The 20553-nt window shown below is 43.4% G+C and overlaps 6 protein-coding genes across 6 annotated transcripts; 2 read left to right on the top strand and 4 right to left on the bottom strand.

Annotated features, from left to right (window-relative positions):
• Window positions 1-200: 200 nt before the first annotated feature.
• EAE97_006311 (uncharacterized protein) lies at window positions 201-3872 on the bottom strand (the record flags this gene model as incomplete). Its single annotated transcript, XM_038876824.1, has 1 exon — window positions 201-3872. The coding sequence occupies one exon, from the start codon at window positions 3870-3872 to the stop codon at window positions 201-203; it is 3672 nt and encodes a 1223-aa protein (XP_038732531.1).
• A 1726-nt stretch (window positions 3873-5598) lies between these two features.
• On the bottom strand, window positions 5599-6615 carry EAE97_006310 (uncharacterized protein; the record flags this gene model as incomplete). The annotated part of the gene is made up of 5 exons (XM_038876823.1): window positions 5599-6005; window positions 6094-6206; window positions 6293-6308; window positions 6364-6457; window positions 6538-6615. The coding sequence occupies 5 exons, from the start codon at window positions 6613-6615 to the stop codon at window positions 5599-5601; spliced, it is 708 nt and encodes a 235-aa protein (XP_038732530.1).
• A 1302-nt stretch (window positions 6616-7917) lies between these two features.
• On the bottom strand, window positions 7918-9471 carry EAE97_006309 (uncharacterized protein; the record flags this gene model as incomplete). The annotated part of the gene is made up of 9 exons (XM_038876822.1): window positions 7918-8078; window positions 8138-8548; window positions 8600-8681; window positions 8743-8943; window positions 9003-9044; window positions 9100-9158; window positions 9209-9232; window positions 9284-9301; window positions 9354-9471. 9 exons carry the CDS (start codon window positions 9469-9471, stop codon window positions 7918-7920), a joined length of 1116 nt encoding a protein of 371 aa, XP_038732529.1.
• Window positions 9472-10378: 907 nt separating this feature from the next.
• EAE97_006308 (uncharacterized protein) lies at window positions 10379-12028 on the top strand (the record flags this gene model as incomplete). Its single annotated transcript, XM_038876821.1, has 7 exons — window positions 10379-10912; window positions 10966-10974; window positions 11038-11203; window positions 11256-11409; window positions 11459-11541; window positions 11598-11722; window positions 11774-12028. The coding sequence occupies 7 exons, from the start codon at window positions 10379-10381 to the stop codon at window positions 12026-12028; spliced, it is 1326 nt and encodes a 441-aa protein (XP_038732528.1).
• A 1903-nt stretch (window positions 12029-13931) lies between these two features.
• EAE97_006307 (uncharacterized protein) lies at window positions 13932-15448 on the top strand (the record flags this gene model as incomplete). Its single annotated transcript, XM_038876820.1, has 3 exons — window positions 13932-14367; window positions 14421-14709; window positions 14764-15448. The coding sequence occupies 3 exons, from the start codon at window positions 13932-13934 to the stop codon at window positions 15446-15448; spliced, it is 1410 nt and encodes a 469-aa protein (XP_038732527.1).
• A 3209-nt stretch (window positions 15449-18657) lies between these two features.
• EAE97_006306 (uncharacterized protein) lies at window positions 18658-19431 on the bottom strand (the record flags this gene model as incomplete). The annotated part of the gene is made up of 1 exon (XM_038876819.1): window positions 18658-19431. The coding sequence occupies one exon, from the start codon at window positions 19429-19431 to the stop codon at window positions 18658-18660; it is 774 nt and encodes a 257-aa protein (XP_038732526.1).
• Between the last annotated feature and the right edge of the window lie 1122 nt (window positions 19432-20553).

Below are 20553 nucleotides of genomic sequence, written 5' to 3'. Positions count from 1 at the left end.
AATATTAATTGTAGGATTATTCCTGCTTAATTCCTGACTGATTCTGTTCTATTATCTACTCCGCATTTCTAGTGTAGTAGTTATTCAATATTCGTAACCCATGCCACTAAATTGTGTCTTTTTTCCTTTCCATTTCTCTGTTTTTCCTATGCTTGTATCCATAATATCATAAAAGTGCACATTCATCATCTTCTTTTTCTTCACGTCCCTGAAGTACTGATGACCTCCTGAAAGTTACTCCAAGCACAGGAACACCCCCCTGTTCCTCCATCAAAACCTCCAAGCGATGAATCGCTAGTATTCAAGAAAACGCTCGGAGCTGGGTTGATAATCTTGCCTCCAAATGCTCTGTTCTCTCCATTGACCACTCCACTGGTCGCTATAATCCCTTCTCTATCATTCATACTGTAACAGTACAACAACTTCTTCGCAGGATTTCCTCCATGCCGATCGGTGGTAATAGTGATTGGGTAAGGGAACGATCCAGGCTGCGAGAAATCTTGCCCTGCAATGACAGTAGAGGCACCAGTAGAACTAGTAGCATTGTTGAGTCTGGCAGTTCCATTCATTCTGGTCCACATCTGTACTAAGAAACGAGTTTCACCCCATGTACAACGGAAATTGGCTTCCCCTTCAAGAGCCCCGCCATTCTGATCATCAGGAACTTCACCGTTGGAGGTATTGGTATCGTTGAGTAATGAGAGAGATTTGAGGAAAATAGTACGATTGAAGTAAGTATAGAATCCATAATGCTCAGTAGGAAGCCCTCGATCATACAGCCGAATTGGCTGTTGAATGGGATATGGTAGAAGGTTAGCTGGAGCGGCAGTGCCATCAGGATTCAGACTCGGGGCCGGGATTCCAGTAGTGATATTTGGGAACAGATCTGGATCGGTATTGTTTGAGTCTGCACGCTTCACACGGCTGTAATTCGGTAGGGTAGTGTTTGTAGTGGATAAGAAAGATATGTAGAAAGGCGTTGATTCTCCAGCTTTATTGGATGAAACTATTCCATCTGTAGTATCTCCCAAGAACGCTTCTTCAGCATACGATGGTGGCGACGGCGAGGGATTGAAAGTAATGGTTTGACGTGCTCTCAATACCAAGTCTCTGATGAATCTCCCGGCAGAAACAGGGTTACCGACAAGACTGCGTGTAGGGAGGTTCTTGTTTCCCGTGACATTTGCAAAAGTTGCATTTGCCGCACTGCTATTGTCCCATTGAATCTCCAAAAAGAAATTGGGCTGATTTGGTAGATTTAGTGCAACAGAAGCTTGTTGCTCTTTTGGTAAAGCACAGCTCCATTGCGTAGCCGGGAATACGCAACCAGTATTCGTCACAATATTCACTGGAGCTGCTACCGTCGAGAGCCCAGCGTAAATAGGAGGGAAGCCAGTGAGATTCAACCATTGAGATGGCATCACAACATGTTTTGGTTTGCGAGTTAGCGTTACAGCAAGGGCTACAATCGTGATGATCAACACAATCAATGCAATAGTTCCGCAGCAATACCACCTTCGTCTTTTTCGGCCTTCCGGGCCTTGTCTACCATTCTTAGGTATACATTTCTTGAACAATCCACCTAATTTGCTAGCCATGCTATCTTCCTTTTCGTTTCTTTGGCGTTTCGATTCTGATTTTTTAGCGGCTTTGAGAGCTGCTTTATCTACCATTTGCTCGAGATATTCCTCAGTCATAACCAAAATTGTTGGTGTTGTCTGCCTAGCAGGCCCAGGATATGCAGTGCTCTGATTGGTTCTACCACGCGCAGGACTCAATGGAACCTCTGACAGCTGGATGGAAGCTTGTGGAGCCATCTTTCGTTCGCTTTCTGGGGATATGGGACCGGGGGAAGCAGGATATTGCAAGGTCGAAGCTGCTGCTGAAGCTTTGATCATCGCTGGTTTTGGTGCTTGTGCTTGTGCTGGCGCAGGTGCTGATTCTTGTGAGGAAGGAAAAAAGGCTCGATATTTTCGGACTTTCTTTGGTGATTCGGTGTAAGGTGGCGGCGGCGGTGGTTCGGTAGCGTTATTCACAATAAGTGTTCTCGATTTTAATCCTGAATCATTCGATTCCGAATCTTTAATCATCCTGGAGTCGTTATAAAGATCAATGTTACTACTTTGGTACTGAACAAAAGGATTATTGCTGCCGCGATCTTTTGTACTTTCGCTTGAAGATAACAACGAATTGTCTTTGTTGACCAAAATAGAATCTTTTTGTGATAACCCCGAAATACCCGAATGATCATGAGGCATTGTAGAATTTGCAAAATGCACAGAATCTGCAGTGGCAGTCACATCAATGGCGCTAGCCAATGACGCATCTCCCACATCGCCCGAAGCTGAGCGAACAAAGGGCAAAGTAGCTATCGACGGCTTCACCGGATGTCTTGTCTCTTTGTAAACCAAACCAGGGGAAGCCTGTTTCTCTGATCTGAAGCCTAAGGGAGTTACATCCCACCAAGCGTCGGATGCATTAGAGTTTGATCTTTTGATAGAAAGAGGAGAAAAAAGTTGTTCCCACGACTTTCGCTCCACCTTTGACTCCTGAGCCTTGGCTGCTGCAATGGTTAAAATAGGTACTTTGGGGATATCAGAAATCTTCTTCTCTGGATATACTATTGTGTTCGACCGCGTCATGAATGGCGAAGTGATATAATTCCACCATCCAGAGCGAGTCCGTGCAGCAATGGTGTCAATACTCTCATGGTTGTCCACTTTCAATGTATCTGGAACGTTGACTGCACGAGCACTCCGTACAACAATTGGATGTTCATCCTCTTCATAAATGATACAAGACGACAGAACTCGGGTTGAATCTGGTTCGTCATCCCATTCAGTAGTGGCATCCGAATCAGGGGAGAAATAACTATGCTGAGCAGCCACTCTTCGCTTCTCCTCTTCAGCCAAAGCTGCTGGCATTTTCGGCAACGGTGGTGCCCCCTCTTTGAATGGGTCGTTGGGGCTAGCTACTGAAAAGGATGTTGATAGAGTTCGTGCTCGTGAAACATTCGAAGCAGTACTGTACGGCGACCACGCAGAGATCTCATGGGCAGGCGTAATGATGATAGATGGCGTTACCAATTCTTTGCCTGTCGGTGTCTCGTGCCCATAACTTCCCATCATCGTTGAAGCGATTGAAGTTGATGTTTGCGGGGTGGTTACATGATGAGCTAAGCGTGCAGATGGGATCGATATGCCGATAACAATTGGACGATCATTAGGAGATAAGTCGTCCTCTAGCTTCAGAGCTGCTGGTCTCAAAGATCCTCGTCGCTCTGCTAGCGGATAGACATTTGATGTTTCGTTCTGTAGTGGTTCAGGAGCCTCGGTTCTAGTCTCAGCAGAGTTTTCAATGGCTTTGTTTTTCTTGTTCTCCAAAGATTTCCACAAAGTTCCGTTTGGATGAGCAGAAACATTTTCCAGTTTTCTGAGGGTGGCCAAATCAACAAAAACTCCATTAGATCGGGACTGCTGTGAAGATATCGCTTGAGGTTGAGGTCCATGATGTGTTGAAAACGTTGTTTGAACTTTAAGGCGGAGATTTGCATGGATCTTGCGCTGTCTTGCCTTTGACTTCTCTCTGATTACTCTCGATATGGAGGATTTTCTCTCTCTACGGCTGATTGTTCGCGTCATGTTTCCTGAGCGGCTGGTAGTAATATTTCCTGAGGGTCTCGACTGTTGTAGCTCCTCCGATGAAGCGATAGAGTATACATCTTCGTCTTTCCAAGAATCGTCATCCTTGCTTTTCCCGTCAAATATGGTTTCAAAAGGATTTTCTGTAAGTACTGTGTAAGGATTGTTCGTAGATGGAGCTGGTGGTCTCTCAATAGGAGATTTAGATATGATCTTGTTTTTGGTATTCATGGCGAAATGGTTGCAAAAATTGTCAAAATGGTGGTGAGAAAATGGATTGAAGGTGTAGATAATGGAAAGTTTCTTGCTTTTTGTGCAGCAATGGTCGTTCTTGCTCTAGGTGGTATAGTTGCAAATGATCTCTTTGATTTGAGGAAGGAAGGTCGAAACGTCAATTAATTATACGTGAAAAAGGAAATGTCTAAGGTCCAGCCTCATGGTCATGAATCAGAGATATTCCGAGAATCCCAAGGCCAACAATAAGATTCGGACAATAGGAAATTTCTAGACGATAGCTATTGAGGACTCAACAATAACAAAGAATGATAACGAAAGTGAACGTCTCATAATCCAACCAGACAATAAGCAAAATATGAAGCGAACGAATCTGTGACAATTCACAATAGAACTACGCGTAAGAAAACGAATGTATGTGTGGGTAAGAGATAGAGGGTTGAAAAAAACAATGAAACAGGATTGATGTGACGATACTTCCCATATGAAATAGACCTACAAATCAGCCATGAAGCACGACCTACAATCTAGATTCCAGACTTGCAATACCGAAAATAGCAAACTTCTCTTATTCGCTCACAATCGCCACAGGTCGTTCCAAGTCATAATGATAAAATCATGTATTGACCAGTCGATTAGAAATTGTGAACTCTTGCTGTAACTTTACGCGCCGACAAGAAAAATTTGATATGCAGTGATTGGCTGCCGCGTTAAATGAGAACCTATCCATGAATATTGCATGACGATGAATATCTGATCAATGTTACGCAAGAGAATGATTTCTTCTTTGATTGGAAGTAATTATCGTGTTTTCTCACAAGGAAATGGATGGGCCTCGTTCAACGTTTTGAAGTTGTTGTTGAAGAATGGAAAAAGAGGAGACAAAAGATGGGGGAAAGGTGATGATCAGCTTAGATTATCATTAGCAATTGATTAGGTGTGTATTTATCAGTTTCGATCATCATCACATGATAGAGCTAGCATTTATTGTACCGAATTTACTAAAACCACGCCGACACAACGATAATATTATTCTACCACATCTTCACGACCGTTGGTTCTGAATTTATGCACCCCTTTATGAAAAGGGTTTAATTATGAAACCTACGGCGCTACTCTACCTACCTACCTGATATAGGGACCTACCTATGTATCGAGATCTAATTTCCATATCCGAATCAATGTAACTTCTCAATACAATACAATTCATAAGACCTCGTCCTCCATCTTTTGGGATAAATGCCTTTACCAAGGTTTCAAAGCTATACACGTAAAGCAACGGGTGTCATGTAAAACATCCATAGCGAGAGAAGTATGACTGGGGAAAATGCCGTGGAAAGTGTACTGTCCCTTGCTTTCTGGATATTTGGTACCTTATAATGTAAACCTCAGAGTTGTGCTACCGGGCCTCTTTCTTCTTAGTGTCACAGTATCTTAGACCAAGAGCTCGGTATCATTTTGAGTGCTTGGCGAGTTCATCGTTCCTATATGACATATAGAGGACAGGAGTTTAACCTCAAGGTTTTAACCACGTTGAATTGTAAAATTATCATGTTGTCAAGTTAATCTAGAATCCTCAATGTCAAATCACGATCATTCCTCTACCCCATGCAAACACAATGATAACAAATGGAAGTATTGTTCATGAACTAGCTGCAGCCTGTCCATACCGTCCCAACTATCCAACCCAGTTCGTCCGCACCAGCTTTCCAACAAGCTTAGTCTAATAAGCACGCTTTGGGATCGCTACCATGGAGATAATCTGTGGTCCATTGTATGGAGGAGGTGGTACATCATAACGACTTCCCACTTTGAAGAAATTCCCAGGCGGCGTGTCAACCACAGAGCATAATCCTTGTGCAGGCCAGAAGTTGGCGCCATTAGATCTCCCATTCGCAGCGCAAAATCGCAGACAAGTTTCGAAATCATTCGTCATAAGCTCAGGGCCCTGTATGGCTCTGTATATTCCATGCGAAGTGGTGGTTAACCAAGGATGTGTGTATACCATCACTGAACGCTGGCAGTAAATTCTGAAGTTTTGCCCATTGCGATTCACGACTTGCATATTGGAAGCTGGGCAAGAGATGGCGGGAGGAGGAGGTGGTGGTGTGACGCAGGAGGGGGACGTGCCTGGATTGGTGATACCATGTTAGATTTGTGGCTATAGAAGAAAAAGTAGCCGGGGAAAGAGATTTTGACAAGAGAACGTAGAACATACCATCCCATTTGAAATTCTGGCCCGGTGGACAACAGCCTTGCTTTCCACTAGCGGATTGGACCGTGTTTGGTGGTAGACAGCAGGTTGTAGCGCCAGTCTGAGATTGTGCATATCTTCATTACCTATGTTAGCTTCTCGTATTATTGCTCACAAGACTGTCTTGTAGGTTTCCCCAGTCAAGAAAGAGTTAGAATCTTACTCAGTCCCAAGGCAAACTATATTTGAATTGTTAGACATGTGAAGGTTCAGAAGATGGGCGGATATACGTACTGCTTATAGCTGCAGTTTCGCATTCGCCCTGGAAAACACCATTTGTATCATTTTTAGGGACGTAATTTGGTCCCGCGGTTCTCTTGCAGAAATCCTGAAATGGGGTAAAGTCAGATCATCTTGTAGCACACATGCATAGATTGATACAACCTGGAATAGAAAGGGTTAATATACCTGAGGCGTCTCCAGCTGAGCAGCTACAAAGCTTGCAATAGCGAAAACACCAAGTATTGAGAGCTTGAATGTTTTCATCGTGAAGTAGTAGATGAAGTTGAAAGAGAATAGAATCCAAGTAAAACTGAAAGTTTAATCAGTCACCAAGGGGAAGCGGTTGTAGAAGTATGTTTTCCTCCCAGTGTTCTATAGGAACAATGCAACTTGCTTGATGTGATATGTATGTAGCACATGCCCCCATTTCTTCAATTTGCAGGAAAGAGCGGAGACCAGAATACTAAAGCCGTAATGAAGTGTCACCGTCTCCTCACTTGAAATGACTAGCATGACACAGTTTATTGTTGACATGATTCACAACTCCGCAAACTATGTAGGGAGATTCCGTCGAATCCTTACCTCAGAAGCATTCCTATCACAGTTTGAGAACCTCGCCGACCGTAAGAATCATCTGTACGCTACGTCAAATTGTACTTTCACCGGCCTTCTAATGTAACCGTCACTGTTTTGAGATAGCTACACTATATTGCTTTGTCTTAGATACTGCTTTGGCGCAGCTATGTTGTAGCTGAGATGCTGTTGTGGCTGCCTGCGTTATTGAAATCAGAAGTTCAAAATACGGAACATCTAAGGCCGCGTAACATATAAATTGCCCAAGCGGAACAGACTTACGGTACAAGTATGGGGTAGTGTATTAGTGTACCTGTACGAAGAATGGCATGCATCATCTGTTGCACCGATGCTTGGCACTTCGTGCCGATCCGGCGCGATTCTCGGAAACCAGTTGAGACACTAAGAATATCACATCTAGTGATAACTGTGTGAGCCGAATTGAAACAAACAGAATATATGTGTAGCTGAACTCGAACAAATGAAAATGCTGTGTGTGCTCACACGGACCTCGGCAGCGGAGCGTACTGTAAGGAGTAATTATTGCATTAGCGTGCTCCTCCCGCGAGGATCGGGACGATTATCAAATGGCTGTTGTGATCGATTTGAATCAGTGATGCATATGCATGAAATTAGTGTTTCTCCGGAAATCCCTACATGCAGAAGAAATTTAGGTGAGGTTGGGAATGAGGCGGTTTCCCCGTTGGGGCGAGGCGTTTCCTTTTGCAAGCGAGATCTCGTGATTTTCTAATTTTCACCTCACCCCTCTACGAGTCTACGTAGGCGAAAAAGCCCACTCGAAATCGTTCTACTATGATGGTTTCAATCAAAATGTTAAAATGGGTGTATCAACTTCAAGGCAATTGTCATTAAAATTCTAGCCTGAAGTAATCCTAATCTCTCGTCTCCAAAAATACGACACCAATTGCCCCTATCAACCTAGCCTTCCACACTTTCCGAAAGGCTTCAAAGGGTCAAGATAATAGCTTTTCACTAATTCCTCTTTATAACAGGGACAGCACATAAGAAGTCACCTCCGGCAGGCGCTGCTCCTGTTGGAGGACTCTGGTGTATGGAAGCCCAAACACAGTTGTCAGTGGGATTACCATCGTCATAGAAGTTGACGCCTTGACAGAAAGGTGAGGCTTTGGCAGCTAGATAACAGAAATCAGTATTTTATCTCGCAGTCCGAAAGGATGATTTTGTAACTCACAGCACTGTTCCATACACTCCTTGAAGTCCTTTGCGCTCGAAACTCCCAAGTTTGGATTTGCCGCTGTGTGGCCCAGCGTACAATAAACCTTGTATTCAACTCCACCCACCGTAGTAGTCTTGCCTTCAGCAGCCGGGCATTTATCTGGGAAGGGGGCTGGTGTTGGGCACGATGGGCATGGAGTTGTACTTGGGCACGGGCAAGGACAAACAGGCTCCTCGATAAGATGAGCACTATCATAGGGATCAACTGTTACGGGTACAGCGTTGTTGCCGTGAGTTCGTAAGTAGCAGATTCCGGTATCTTGATTCCAAATTGCACGGACGCAATTACTGATTCCAGAACAGCGAGTCATGCAATCGCCCAATGAAGGTGCGGGTGCTTGGCCCAAGTCATTTGTTCCGTGATTAACAAGAAGCTTGTTAGACATTGATCAAAGATGAGGCGAGGGACTTTACTCACTCAATTTACAATAGAGTTTGTATTTCTTGCCTCCAGCTGTGAATTCTTTTCCGTCGCCCTTGGGGCAGGAAGGTGTTGGGTTCTAAGACATTAGTTTTAGTCTAGAAACTTTCAAACCGTGAAACCCTAGAATGAGCACTTACTGGTTTGCAAGAACAATCACAAGTAAACACGTCGTCGTCATTTGCACAGCAGCTCCCAGTCAAGGTCTTTGGATCGGCATGATAGAATTTACCTGGAGCGCAACAATCGCCTTTCTTCGTTGTGCCGTCGAAAGAAAAGACACTTGGAGCAACGCAACATGCTCCTTCAGTCTTGACCACGGGATCAACACTAAAAGTTCCCTACATTTTTTTTATAATAAGCTTCAGTTTTCATAGAATACAATTGAGAAAAAGCTTACCTTATCTTTACCGCAGCATCCAGGTTTGTTTGTTTTCGGATCCTAGAGAGTTTAGAACTTAAAGAAATAGCAACCTTATAGAGAGATCATCTCTTACGGTATATGGACCCCAATAACAGCTTGTAACTGGAGGCGCAACACATTGCCCAGTCGGTTCTGAATACTCAATAAGCATAAGACTGACTATCTATCTAGGGGGAACCTACTGCCAGTCGCATCAAACTGCATGGCTGCAAATTCTGTCAGAGAGAGCAACATTTGAGGTTATTTAATCAACTCACAAAATTGAGATCCGACCTCTATCATGAATTAGTATGTTAGTCTCTGAGAAAGTTGAAGTGATCATCTTACTTTGCTTGCATACTGCATCCCATTTTGCCTTGTCAGCTGGAGTTGGGTCGACGGCAAGAACTTGACCTGTTAGGACAGTAAGAGGAAGCAACAGCTTCATTAAATTTTGAATCAACATGTTAAGATCGAATATTCAGTCCGTGATGTTAAACTGTCAACAGAATTGTCTGTAGTTTGGAAAGAGAACAAAAATATGTCAAAGTAAACTCTCAAGAGACTGGACATAGAAGGCTATACAAAAGAGCGATAGAAAGAAGATTATCTCGTCAATTCTCTATCAAGCTAGTATCGCTAAACGCAAGCCTCGAAGTTCAAAATATGAACTGTATTGTGGGGATGCTTGTGGGACATTGATTAAAATTGCATTTTGTAAAGCTCCGAGAGAACCCGATTATGGATGTATGAAGACACGAAAGGGTGGTTTACGACATGACAGGCATGTGTGTTTCTCCTAAATTTGTTCGGATCGATATTCCGTGAAAGAGAGGAGCCTGTGACGTGTTGATTTAGTATTGTTGAGAAGGTATGCATACGCTGTGCTACTCCTTGCTCTAACTATGTAGTCAAATATTGATTTTCATGTAGGTATCTCAGTAATACTGTCTGTACAGTTTCAGTTGAAGAAATGCGGCGTACCTGAACCAACCTTGTGGTGTGACAAATACTTGTTGCCAGCTGAATGTGTCTTGAATTACAATGCGGGGAGACACTGTCCCTTCAGCTCAAAAAGTGATAGGTTTTTCGGAGAATTAACTTGTACCAGGCTTAAAGAATATAGTGGCACCACAGATGAGTACAAGGATGCATGAACATATATGGGGCTAATCTGAGGACGGAACGTATTTATTTTAAAATAAATGACGCATATGTTCCGTTTCAGTTGTCATCCGGACAACAAACAATCTTATTGTTTAAACTTCCATAAAGTCCAACTTTAAAGTTGAAGTCCTGCTCTACAAGCTTGCGAGAGATATCCTCGCCTTCATCTTCTTACTATCCTTCTTGAGTCATATTCATCGACAACCATGATGGGCCTCAGTAGAAGTACTCTAGTTGTGCTCTTTTCCCTTTTATTTCTATTCCAGCCACTTGTGAACGCTCAAGATCAGGCTCAAGGACGGCCAGGTTCAGCAGCTTCTGCCCCAGCACCCGCTGCTGGTCGACCTGGCAGTGCACCTCCTGATCAAGTGCCAATTCAGCCAGCGGCTTCAGGCCCCGCTCCCGCCGCTGGTAGACCCGGCGGTGCTTCAACTCCTCCTACATCTTCAGATGCAGCTCCAGCAGCAGGAAGACCTGGCGCCTCAACTGCTCCTGTAGCTGGGGATCCTGCAGTGGGGAGACCCAAAGTCTTTTCCTGTCCGGCAGACAACGGAGCAAGATATACAACGGCAAATGGAGTGACTTTTGAATTAAAATGCGATCACGGTACCCTTGCTAAGCATCTTGATACTACAGCCACAGCGACCCAAAAGGAATGTGCAGATTATTGCTCGACCCTTCCAAATTGTCAGTCTGCCGATTGGAACATCAATTACAAGCTATGTGCAACAAAGCAGGAGGTATGTGTGTTGCTTGATTTTTGAGTACGATTGCGATCCGCTAACTTTAGTAGTACATCCCGGTGAGTAGAACCGAGTTAGAAAGTGGAATCTTATCTTTTGCCTTATTTTACTGACAAGAAAAGACGTTTCCCCTTCCAGGAACGCACACCTGGTTTCCTCTCGAAGAGCGCAAGCAGCGTCCCAATACAGAGTACCGCACACCACCAGAATGTCCAGCACCTAAGGTAGCCTTCGCAGAAAGTGTGACCGCCAGTGCAAGTTTCACAACTGATGGCGAATGTCCAACCAGTAAGCATATACTCAGATTTACAGGAATTATCTGATTCACTGACAATTTCAGATGATGGAAAGATATTCTTGACTCCACAGGGCACATACTTCAAGGTCAAGTGCAGCTTCGAGAATACAGCTGAAATTACGATCTCTGGAAGCCGACCACTTCATGACTTCGCCGAATGCATGACTGCTTGTGCAGATATTCCCGAATGCAAGAGGTATGAAGTATAGCCTATCAAAACCTTGGAACAAGACTGATTAAAATAGTGTAACATTTGCTAACGGAAAGCCCAACTGGGAGTGTAAAATGTTCGAGGCTGGCATCGAAGCTCTAACCGCAGATGCTACACGTAATTAATTCATATTACCTACTTTGATTTGGTGGAAGCTGATTTGTTATTCACAGACAAGAAAGCATCCGCAGTTGCCATTGACCCACCAACATCTGCAAAGCAAGACGACTTGACATACCTTTGCTCAACAGAATGTCCAAACGCTGATGGACAAACATGGGATTCTCCCACAGGACAAGTGAGTGTCTAGTGAGAGAAGGCGAAGCTTGAAATTGCTAACTATATTCAGCGATTCCGTATGGACTGTTGCAAGCGCCACGGAACGATCCCCATTGGTGATACACAGGCAGGCTCTTTAGAGGAATGCATGAAGATTTGCGGTTTCACATTGGCGTGCCAATCTGTTGATTTCCAAAGGGACACCGGATTGTGTTATCTTGGAAAACATTCGGGTGCACCCACTATTGCCGCATCTGGATGGGCTTCTGCTTATGCAATTGGTTGTGCTGGTGCTTGCAAGAAAGAGGGACGTTGCGTTGCGTAGGAGCTTGAAGTTGAATTTGAGATAGTGTTGTTTCCAACTGTCTACCATGATTTTGTTGTCACTGTTGGATGTAAAGAATAAATAAAATGGCCAGCTCAGATGAATTAGAGCTCTTGGGCGTAGAAATTGAAGAAGTATAATTCGTCATTCCACAAGGCCATGGAAGTGTGTTGATTATCGTATCACGTGTGATCATATGATGTGCATATTAATGGAAACAAGCTTGCGAGGTCTGCTTGCTCCTTGGCATGTGGACAGTGGGAGATCCATTTTGAGAAGCATCTATCCCTCTTTTCGATTTTCGTATTTGAATATCTGGTAGTAGTCTTCTTGATCTCCGATTTGCCCAATGGACCACCACACATCTAGCTGCGAATACTTTTCGACATCTCTTTCGTATTAGGTACTCTGGAAGCTAAAACGGATGGTAGATGTGATGACAAGCTTACTAACACTCTGTCTGGTGTCTGAATTATCATTTGTGATGACGACGGCGACAGTGGTATGGATATCCTCGTATTGTCTGCAGTTGTCGTATTTAGCTCACCAACTCGACCGTTAAGATTCTTCGCCGTTGAGATGCCACCATGTCCAGTTCCAAGACCCACTGAACTTGCGAGATGTACATATTGCTTTGGAAATCAAAGCCGGCTGTCGTGGTGACTTTGTATCCATCTCCAAGACCTGCCTTGTCAATATCAGACCTAGTATATATCATCGTTTTGTTGTTCAAAATGAGTGACATATTACAAACGGCTGTAACGTTCAGCTCAAGATGTGAAAGATTTTATAATGGAAGATCTCACCACCTCATTGGTGTCTTCAGTAATAAGCATGAGCTCAGCCACTGTACTCCTTCCTATACGAGTACACACACCAAAATTATCTGATCTGTTCACCGATTGTGTGACCGACGTTTGTTTCCATAATTTAAGGTATAATAACCTTTAAAGGAGAAGAATAAGGTTACATATCAGACAAGGATAGCTACCCTCCTACCTCCCCTACCTCCCTACCTAGTAGACTCCCACGTGACTCCTGCACCAAGCCAATTGATAAGAAATTGCTATCAGATCCCCAGTTTACCCAGCAGCAGTCAAGACTCAAAGATACAATAAGGCGTAATACTCCCCTAGCATAATAGATTCCCAGATTACCCCTATCAATGAAGCGTAATTACACAAGATAAATTAATTTCAGATTTTGGTTAATTTCATTGATAAATGGAGAAAGAAAGGATTCGGACAGGAACAGAGGAATAATTACATATATTCACCCAAGTATATAGTATATGATATATAATTTAATTTCTTCCCTTCTTGCCATCTTGCGGTCCTGCCATCTTGCCATCTTGAAGTTTTGAAGTCTTACTATATACTCATAGTCAGTCATACTCATACATATGTGTATATCGTATTCAATTCTTCAAACTTCATACATACAGCTACTGCCCACAAATCAAAAACGCCATTCATCAAAACGCTCAAGCCATTAGTTCTCAAAGCAGAAATAAATCAAATAAAGTCCCGGTACACCATTCATCCCTTATCTAAAAAAACACGAGAGAACGCCAAGAACCTCAGGACACTTTGCATTCAGCCAACGAATTCATTCCATAGAGTGGTCGCGACTTGAATTCTTTTTGGAAAGCTCGAGTAAGGTGATAGGAACGAGCTAGTTATAGTGTCTCATTAAATTTATTGTTTATTTTATTTTTTTGACTTTCTTTGGTCATTTCGTCAAGCTGGCGTCCTCCGGTCTTTCTTCTTTGAAATCCTCCCACCAGCATCATCGGAAACGGTCATCAATACACATAAAGACAGGAATTGAGCCTGACGAACGAACTTCCTCCCATTCCTCCACCCGGGTGTTATCACCTATACCTGGAACACCCATTGGTTCAATGTCATTATCGCGAAGTCCATCTCCAAGACCTGGAGGAGGATGGGCTAGTCCAGGTCTCTCAAGCCCTTATGCCAATGTCAGTGGAAGATCGAGCCCAAATAAAATGCAAAGGACAGGCGGAAATGGAGGTTCGGTAACTTGGGAATCTGCGAGAGCAAAGAGCGAGGAAGTAAATGGGTACCCTTCATTTTCAACTAAGAACAATGGCTTCTTCAATCGGCACATCAGAAATATATCGAATAGTCTGCCGCATTTTCACATGGGAGGGGATGGCAGTTATGCGGAAAAAGAGAAATTGGGGCGCGGACGATGGTTAGGTTCTTCCAAGCTGGCACGTATAAGAAACGGTCTTGCGAGAGTCAGTAGCAAGATGAAGCTGCGATTTATGATTGTTTTGGGGTTTGTAATGATGATAATTCTTTTCTATTCTACACGTAAGTCAACTCATCGAACAGGGGGGCCGCGAGAAATTCTGACCTCGAGATAGCTTTACATTACTGGTGGCGCCGAGCAACGCATTTTGGAGGGGGCAAAAAGTTCGTTATAATATTGGCAGCAAATCAAGGAGGTGGAGTTATGGAGTGGAAGGGACCAAGGGAATGGGCTATCGAACGAGACAGTGTGAAAAACAAACGAAAATACGCAAACAAATGGGGATACGAATTGGAGATCGTGGACATGAGCACCAAGAAGAGATATGCACACGAATGGAGAGAGAGTTGGGAAAAGGTTGACACTATCCGGAATTCCCTGAGAAAATATCCTGAAGCTGAATGGTAATTTGGACCCTGATATGCAACAAATGGAGCTCAGAAGCTAACACTGCGCAGGTTTTGGTGGCTCGACCTCAACACTTTCATCATGGAACCTTCCTACTCCCTCCAATCCCACATCTTTAACAGCCTAGCCAAAAACACCTACCGCGATATCAATGATTATAACCCCCTGAACATAACACACCCTCTCGACTCTCCCTACCTAGATGCCGAATCTCGTAGCACAGTCGGAGACGGTCAAGCAAGCTCTATAAACCTTATAGTCCCACAAGATTGTTCCGGTTTCAATCTTGGTTCTTTCTTCGTGAAACGAAGCGCATGGACTGATCGCCTTCTCGATGTATGGTGGGACCCTGTCGGCTATGAACAAAAACACATGGAATGGGAACATAAAGAACAAGACGCGCTCGAGTTCTTATACATTAACCAACCTTGGATACGCCCCCATACCGCATTTATTCCACAGCGCAAAATCAATAGTTTCCCACCTGGTGCATGCTCGGATAACGGAAACGATACGCGCATTCATTATGATGAACATGATCGAGATTTCTTGGTTAACATGGCAGGTTGCGAGTGGGGACGTGATTGTTGGGGTGAGATGTATAATTACAGGGAACTGAGTAATTTCTTGAACAGAACATGGTGGGAGAGGTTCAAGGAGGATCTGGTGATCAAGGCATGGCAAAAGATCATGGGGAAATCAAAGTCAAAGGATGCCGCAAATGGCAATTCATAAGATCTATGATCAAACTCGGATGGAAGGATCATCGGCGGATGAATGAGTTTGAACGGGGATGTCCCCATTACGGTTACGAAAACGAAAAGACAAAAATCACCCTTTCTCTGGATATACTATATTGTCTTTGCTTCATGAGGAGATGCAATTAACACCTTTAATGAGAGCGTTTGTAACGTGAGTACTGCTATGCGCCCGTCTGTGGCTAGCAAATTGGCGTCTGGGTATCCTTCTCTTCTATAGATTTTATTTGGGCACGTGTTTGTCTGTCTTTTTACTCTTCTTCTCTTCACTGGACTGTATGATTGTCTGTTGGAATTGTGAAAATTGGTGGGGATAGAAAGGTTTCTGTGTATGTTTATAATTGAAACACAGCGAATACTACCTACTTTTGCTGATGCTGATTATTAAGACTTTATCTGTGGAGATATTGAGTGTGTTCCGTATATGTGATGTGTGATTTGTGCAGCAGTAATGAAAAGATCTTTCATATAAATCATCCTATGGTTGAACTGCGCAAGATTGATGGGTTCTGGAAATGGCATTGTATTCGTGCTGGGATTCTATAGAGTATTTTTGGATTTGCATGAATATGGAGATGCAGATGGTATGTGAAGCGAACGCGGATTGTAAGTGAGTGTCGAAGATTTATCTACAGCCTGTCGACTTGAAGGTATGAAGGAGGTTTCATATCACACGAGGTAGGCGAAAACGGTATGAGCTACGCTAGAGAAGCTTTATAGATTGCAGATCACAGAGCTCTATGAGGATTATGGAAGTTTGTTGCTGAAGGAAGTAGATGTTTGTTTCGCGATATGTCATTCATACATGTGAGGTGTACTTCTTCTGTGATATATCTTGGATATATCGTGGACGATAGATTCAGGTCGATTTTCACCAAATGAGCATCGCGGGAGTGGTGATGTCAACTCAATAACAATCACCTAGAGAATATTCGCCGTCCTCCCTCCCTGTCGCTATATGTCGATTTACAACGAGAACAACGAGCGCTGTGTGGACTTTGATATAGCGGTAGTGGCTAGACGCGCAGAAATTGCTTTCTTGTGGATAGGATGAATATCGCAACGATGAATGATGAATAATATTGATCGGCAGGTTTTCTGTTTTGTATTCTGGATATGTCGGATGAGAGAGACCTGTCTAACTACCTAATAATACCAAGCTTTCTCTCCTTACATTAATCGCAAGTGCGGTATCTTTCATCAAAGGGGCGCGAATAAAATGGCAAGATATGTTTCTCTCTACTATAACGTATTGATAATAAAAAAGGCAATCATTTGCTAGCCACCTCGGCGAAGTTTGGTTTTTAAGAAAATGATACGTAGACTCAACTTTCAAGTTTCTCCACCACTTCGTCGAAAACGAGTAGGGATGAAACGAAATGCTAGTTGCTGGCATGCAAACTACTGGGCTTTCACTCCTCAAATTCGATGATTCAAGCTAAGGATCATAGGTAGCTAGAAAAACACCTCGTTAAAGCCCAGTTCTCGTAACGCCTAGGGTTCTCAGAAATGAGCAGTTTTCAGACGAAGAGACAAAGTAATGGCTATTTACACCAACAAATTCGCAAATTGGATGTTATGTTCTTGTGATGGGAGAGATCTAAAATTTCTGAGTTAAAATTTGGAGGAATTGTTTGAATAATCACAACCTTGTATCAGACATCCGCAGTGAGGCTTTAATCAAGCTCTCCCGCAATGCAGCTGAACTACCGGTGTGCTCAGGCTCCAATCATTTGCATTGCAAGCTTCCTATTGAGACATCTTATTTCTATTGTGAAGAAGCTATGATTCTATAATTCGAGCAATTTATCACCAATGAAATTTGCAACAATGGCTCTTCCTCTCTCCACATATATCGTCCGCGCCAGTGATCGAAGTCGCCATTGGATGTGTCTAGGAAGCCTCCAAAGCGGTTTAGGGAAAATGAATAGAGGATTGGATATGGAAAGGTACAGTTCTAGGTTGATTTGACGTTTAAAGATTCCGCAAACTTCAAACAGTTTGTGATGGGATGCATGAGAATTTGAGGTTATGAGATGATAGGAAGAGGGAGAGGTTGAGGATTGGCGCAATTAGAAAGGGAGCTTTGGCGAGGGAGATGCTGATCAAGTAATCGAGAATGGAAACAGGAGTATGGATTTCAAGAGAATTTGGAAGGGCGTGAAAGATTACGAGGACTGGAGTCTTGAGGAACGTTCGCGATGCAAGGAAAATAGGGGGAAAAACAAGTACTCTTAATGATATTCAGAACTCAGATGCGCCATGAGTACCAAATTCAACATGATTTGTCATTGCTGGGGCATAAGAGAATAGTGGAGAGGCCTAATCAAGCTATCAAGCCTCCACTGTAAATCCAGCGTGAAAATCGCTACCAGAAGACATATCAGACGAGTCAGCCCAATTGGCAATATCAGATGAGAGAAGGGCCAGAGAAGAAATCAATCCTCAAGCTGATATGCAAAATCACATGGCTAGACGGGACAACAGTCTAGGATTGAGACACCTATCTATCTACATCTCGATATAATCGGTGATGGCAACTGTCACTAAATTGACATTACTAATCTCGTCTCCATCTTCTGTTGAGCATTACTTTTGAACCATTGCGTAGCTGCACATCAGTCAGATCCAGCGCGCTATTTCCATTTACGCGCAAAAGAAAAAGTGGATGATGAGAACGAACCGGAGTTGTGAATTCTTTATTATACAATAGGAAACGGTAAAACAGGCCTTGCTAATTGCTCAAGCCGGGTATATCTAACTTTGGTCATAATTTCCTTCCAGAATGCTTCCATCCCGAGTTCCCACATCTAATTTTTCAGTGCTATTTGATAACATGCATTCAAACATACAGGCAGCCTTTTTTCTTCTAGGGCCGCTGCAATCTCGTAGTAGAATTTCGTAGAGGAAAGTGGAGGAGTGTCCTTCGGACTAGATGTGATGTGTCGATTTGAATGATTTGGGTTGATAGACCGATGCTTCGGCCACTGTGGCCATCGCAGGAAAAGCAGTTTCTGAGTTGAGCTAAGGCCAACGTCACTTGTCGTACGTTGGGATGACTGGTTGGAACCAGTACAGGTACTATCGCCTGCTATACGTATTGAGTATATCTCAAATATAGTCAAAAGCGATATCGAACGAAAAAATCCATGGCTTCTACTCACCCCCAACGCCCGTTAACCCACCTCAATGCACCATAACAACCGGCTTGCCTTTCTCCCACGCATGCAAACTATCCCTCACATTGACCCAATATCTCAGTCTGACCGTCTCTCTGCTTGCGGTCTCCATATCCCCAGCCTCCAAAGCCTTCCCTACCACATCCTCACACTTAGCAATTCGCTCCTCATTCCGAACCTTCAATCCATCCAAATCGCCCTCTTCCTCCGCCTCCTCCATTTCCTCCCTCGTCTCCATAACTTCCATTAATAACTCATTATCTCCCGCTTCCCCTCCGGTCTTCCCAGTCTCATCGTGTACATCTACGCCCTGCAGTCCCAACAGATATTGCGCCCGCAACAGAGGAGATTGTAACGTTTTATATGCCTCGTTGATCAAAGCGCTGGTAGCTTCAGCGCGGGCTTTATTTGACGCTGAGTGTAAATCTGGATGTGCGCTTGCCTGCAAACGGAGAAATTCATTGCGCAACGCACGAACGTCGATGTGGAAGGGACCGGAGGGTGGCGGACCGCGAGGAAGAGTGAGAGGGAAAAGATCGTAGTGGGTTTGCGGGGTTGAGGTAACAGAAGGAGTAGTTTGGTCTGGTGAAGCAGATGGTGAAGGATTCGTGGACGAAGATGCGTATCTGCGGGAGGGAATCGTAGGAACAGCTTGGGAAAGAGGGGTGGATTGCTGGTGGCAGATTTGGCAAACGACGGCTGTGTGGCGAACGATTGCAGGTCGAGTGGAAGCCGTCCTGCACGAGCGCATAAGACTTCGTAGTATCATTGAAGATCGCATGGCAGTTTTGTATGGCTTATGCAAAGATATAATCTGTTTGCGGTTCTCAAAATCTGAGAATGTCAAGTAAAGTTTGACTTTGAAGATTAAACAATAATTTGGTGATGACGTAATGCGCCGTGCGCCCGTCTAATATTACCTCCCCTGCTCCCCACCTCCGAGCTCCCCTAAATTTAAGCTATTATTTTGCGACCCTTATTTGAACTGAATTTAGACATTGAATTGCTATGGTATCATGGATGTTATAATGATTTGGAAAATTCAAACTATGCAAAAGTCTGAAATCAATCTAAACATTGAATAGGTATATAGAACTCTGTACTCATTTGGAATATTTGATCTATACAAAAGACTTGATTCGATCTAGACATTGAACGCCTGCGAAATGTGTACTGCTTTAAAATATCCAAATTGCACGAGGACCCAAAGTCTTCGACCCATCACTCATCGTCTCATACCAAAGGAATACATTAAGCTCAAATACCATAAGCCGATTTGTAGTAAAGTTTTTCAACTTTCAAAGATCTTCCTCTCCCTTTGCTTATGTATAAGGACCAGTAACCTTAAAGAGTCTAAGAACCACTTTTGTTGAGATGCAAAATTTACATTTACGTATCTAGTGCTCGTTTACTCACTCGCTTCGAAGGATTCCAGGAGGAAGAAGCTTTATGACATTCCTTATGAATGTTTACACTGTTTCGGCACATTTACTATTAAAGCAGATTAAAGTGTTCAAAGGGAAAGTCGAACCATTGGGCAAATTTAGTCGAAACAACACCAGCGCCTACACACAACTTCAACTCAACATCACAAAATTCTTGCACAAGACTTAGAATTTGAAATGTAAAATCTCATTTATCTCTCCTCCTTCCTCCCCTCCTCCTCTTGAACTCATAATTGAAACTAAAACGGAATTTGGTATATCCTACAAACTCCCAAAGCACAACGAAGGGAAAGAGAAAAAGTATACCCAAAACGCCATTCTTGTCCTATCCATCGAATCATACAATACTTTAAAGACATTAATTACCACCTGATCTCTTGGTCTATGATACCACCTGTCTCCGAATCTTCGAGCGAGGTAGTGTCAATAATAGTAAACGCCGAACACCTTTCGTCCAG

The sequence above is a fragment of the Botrytis byssoidea genome (assembly GCF_014898295.1).
Source record: "Botrytis byssoidea strain MUCL 94 chromosome Unknown BBYS_011, whole genome shotgun sequence".
Classification (NCBI taxonomy): Eukaryota; Fungi; Ascomycota; class Leotiomycetes; order Helotiales; family Sclerotiniaceae; genus Botrytis; species Botrytis byssoidea.
The sequence above is the reverse complement of the archived record's forward strand: the minus strand, read 5'-3'. Positions and strand labels throughout refer to the sequence as shown.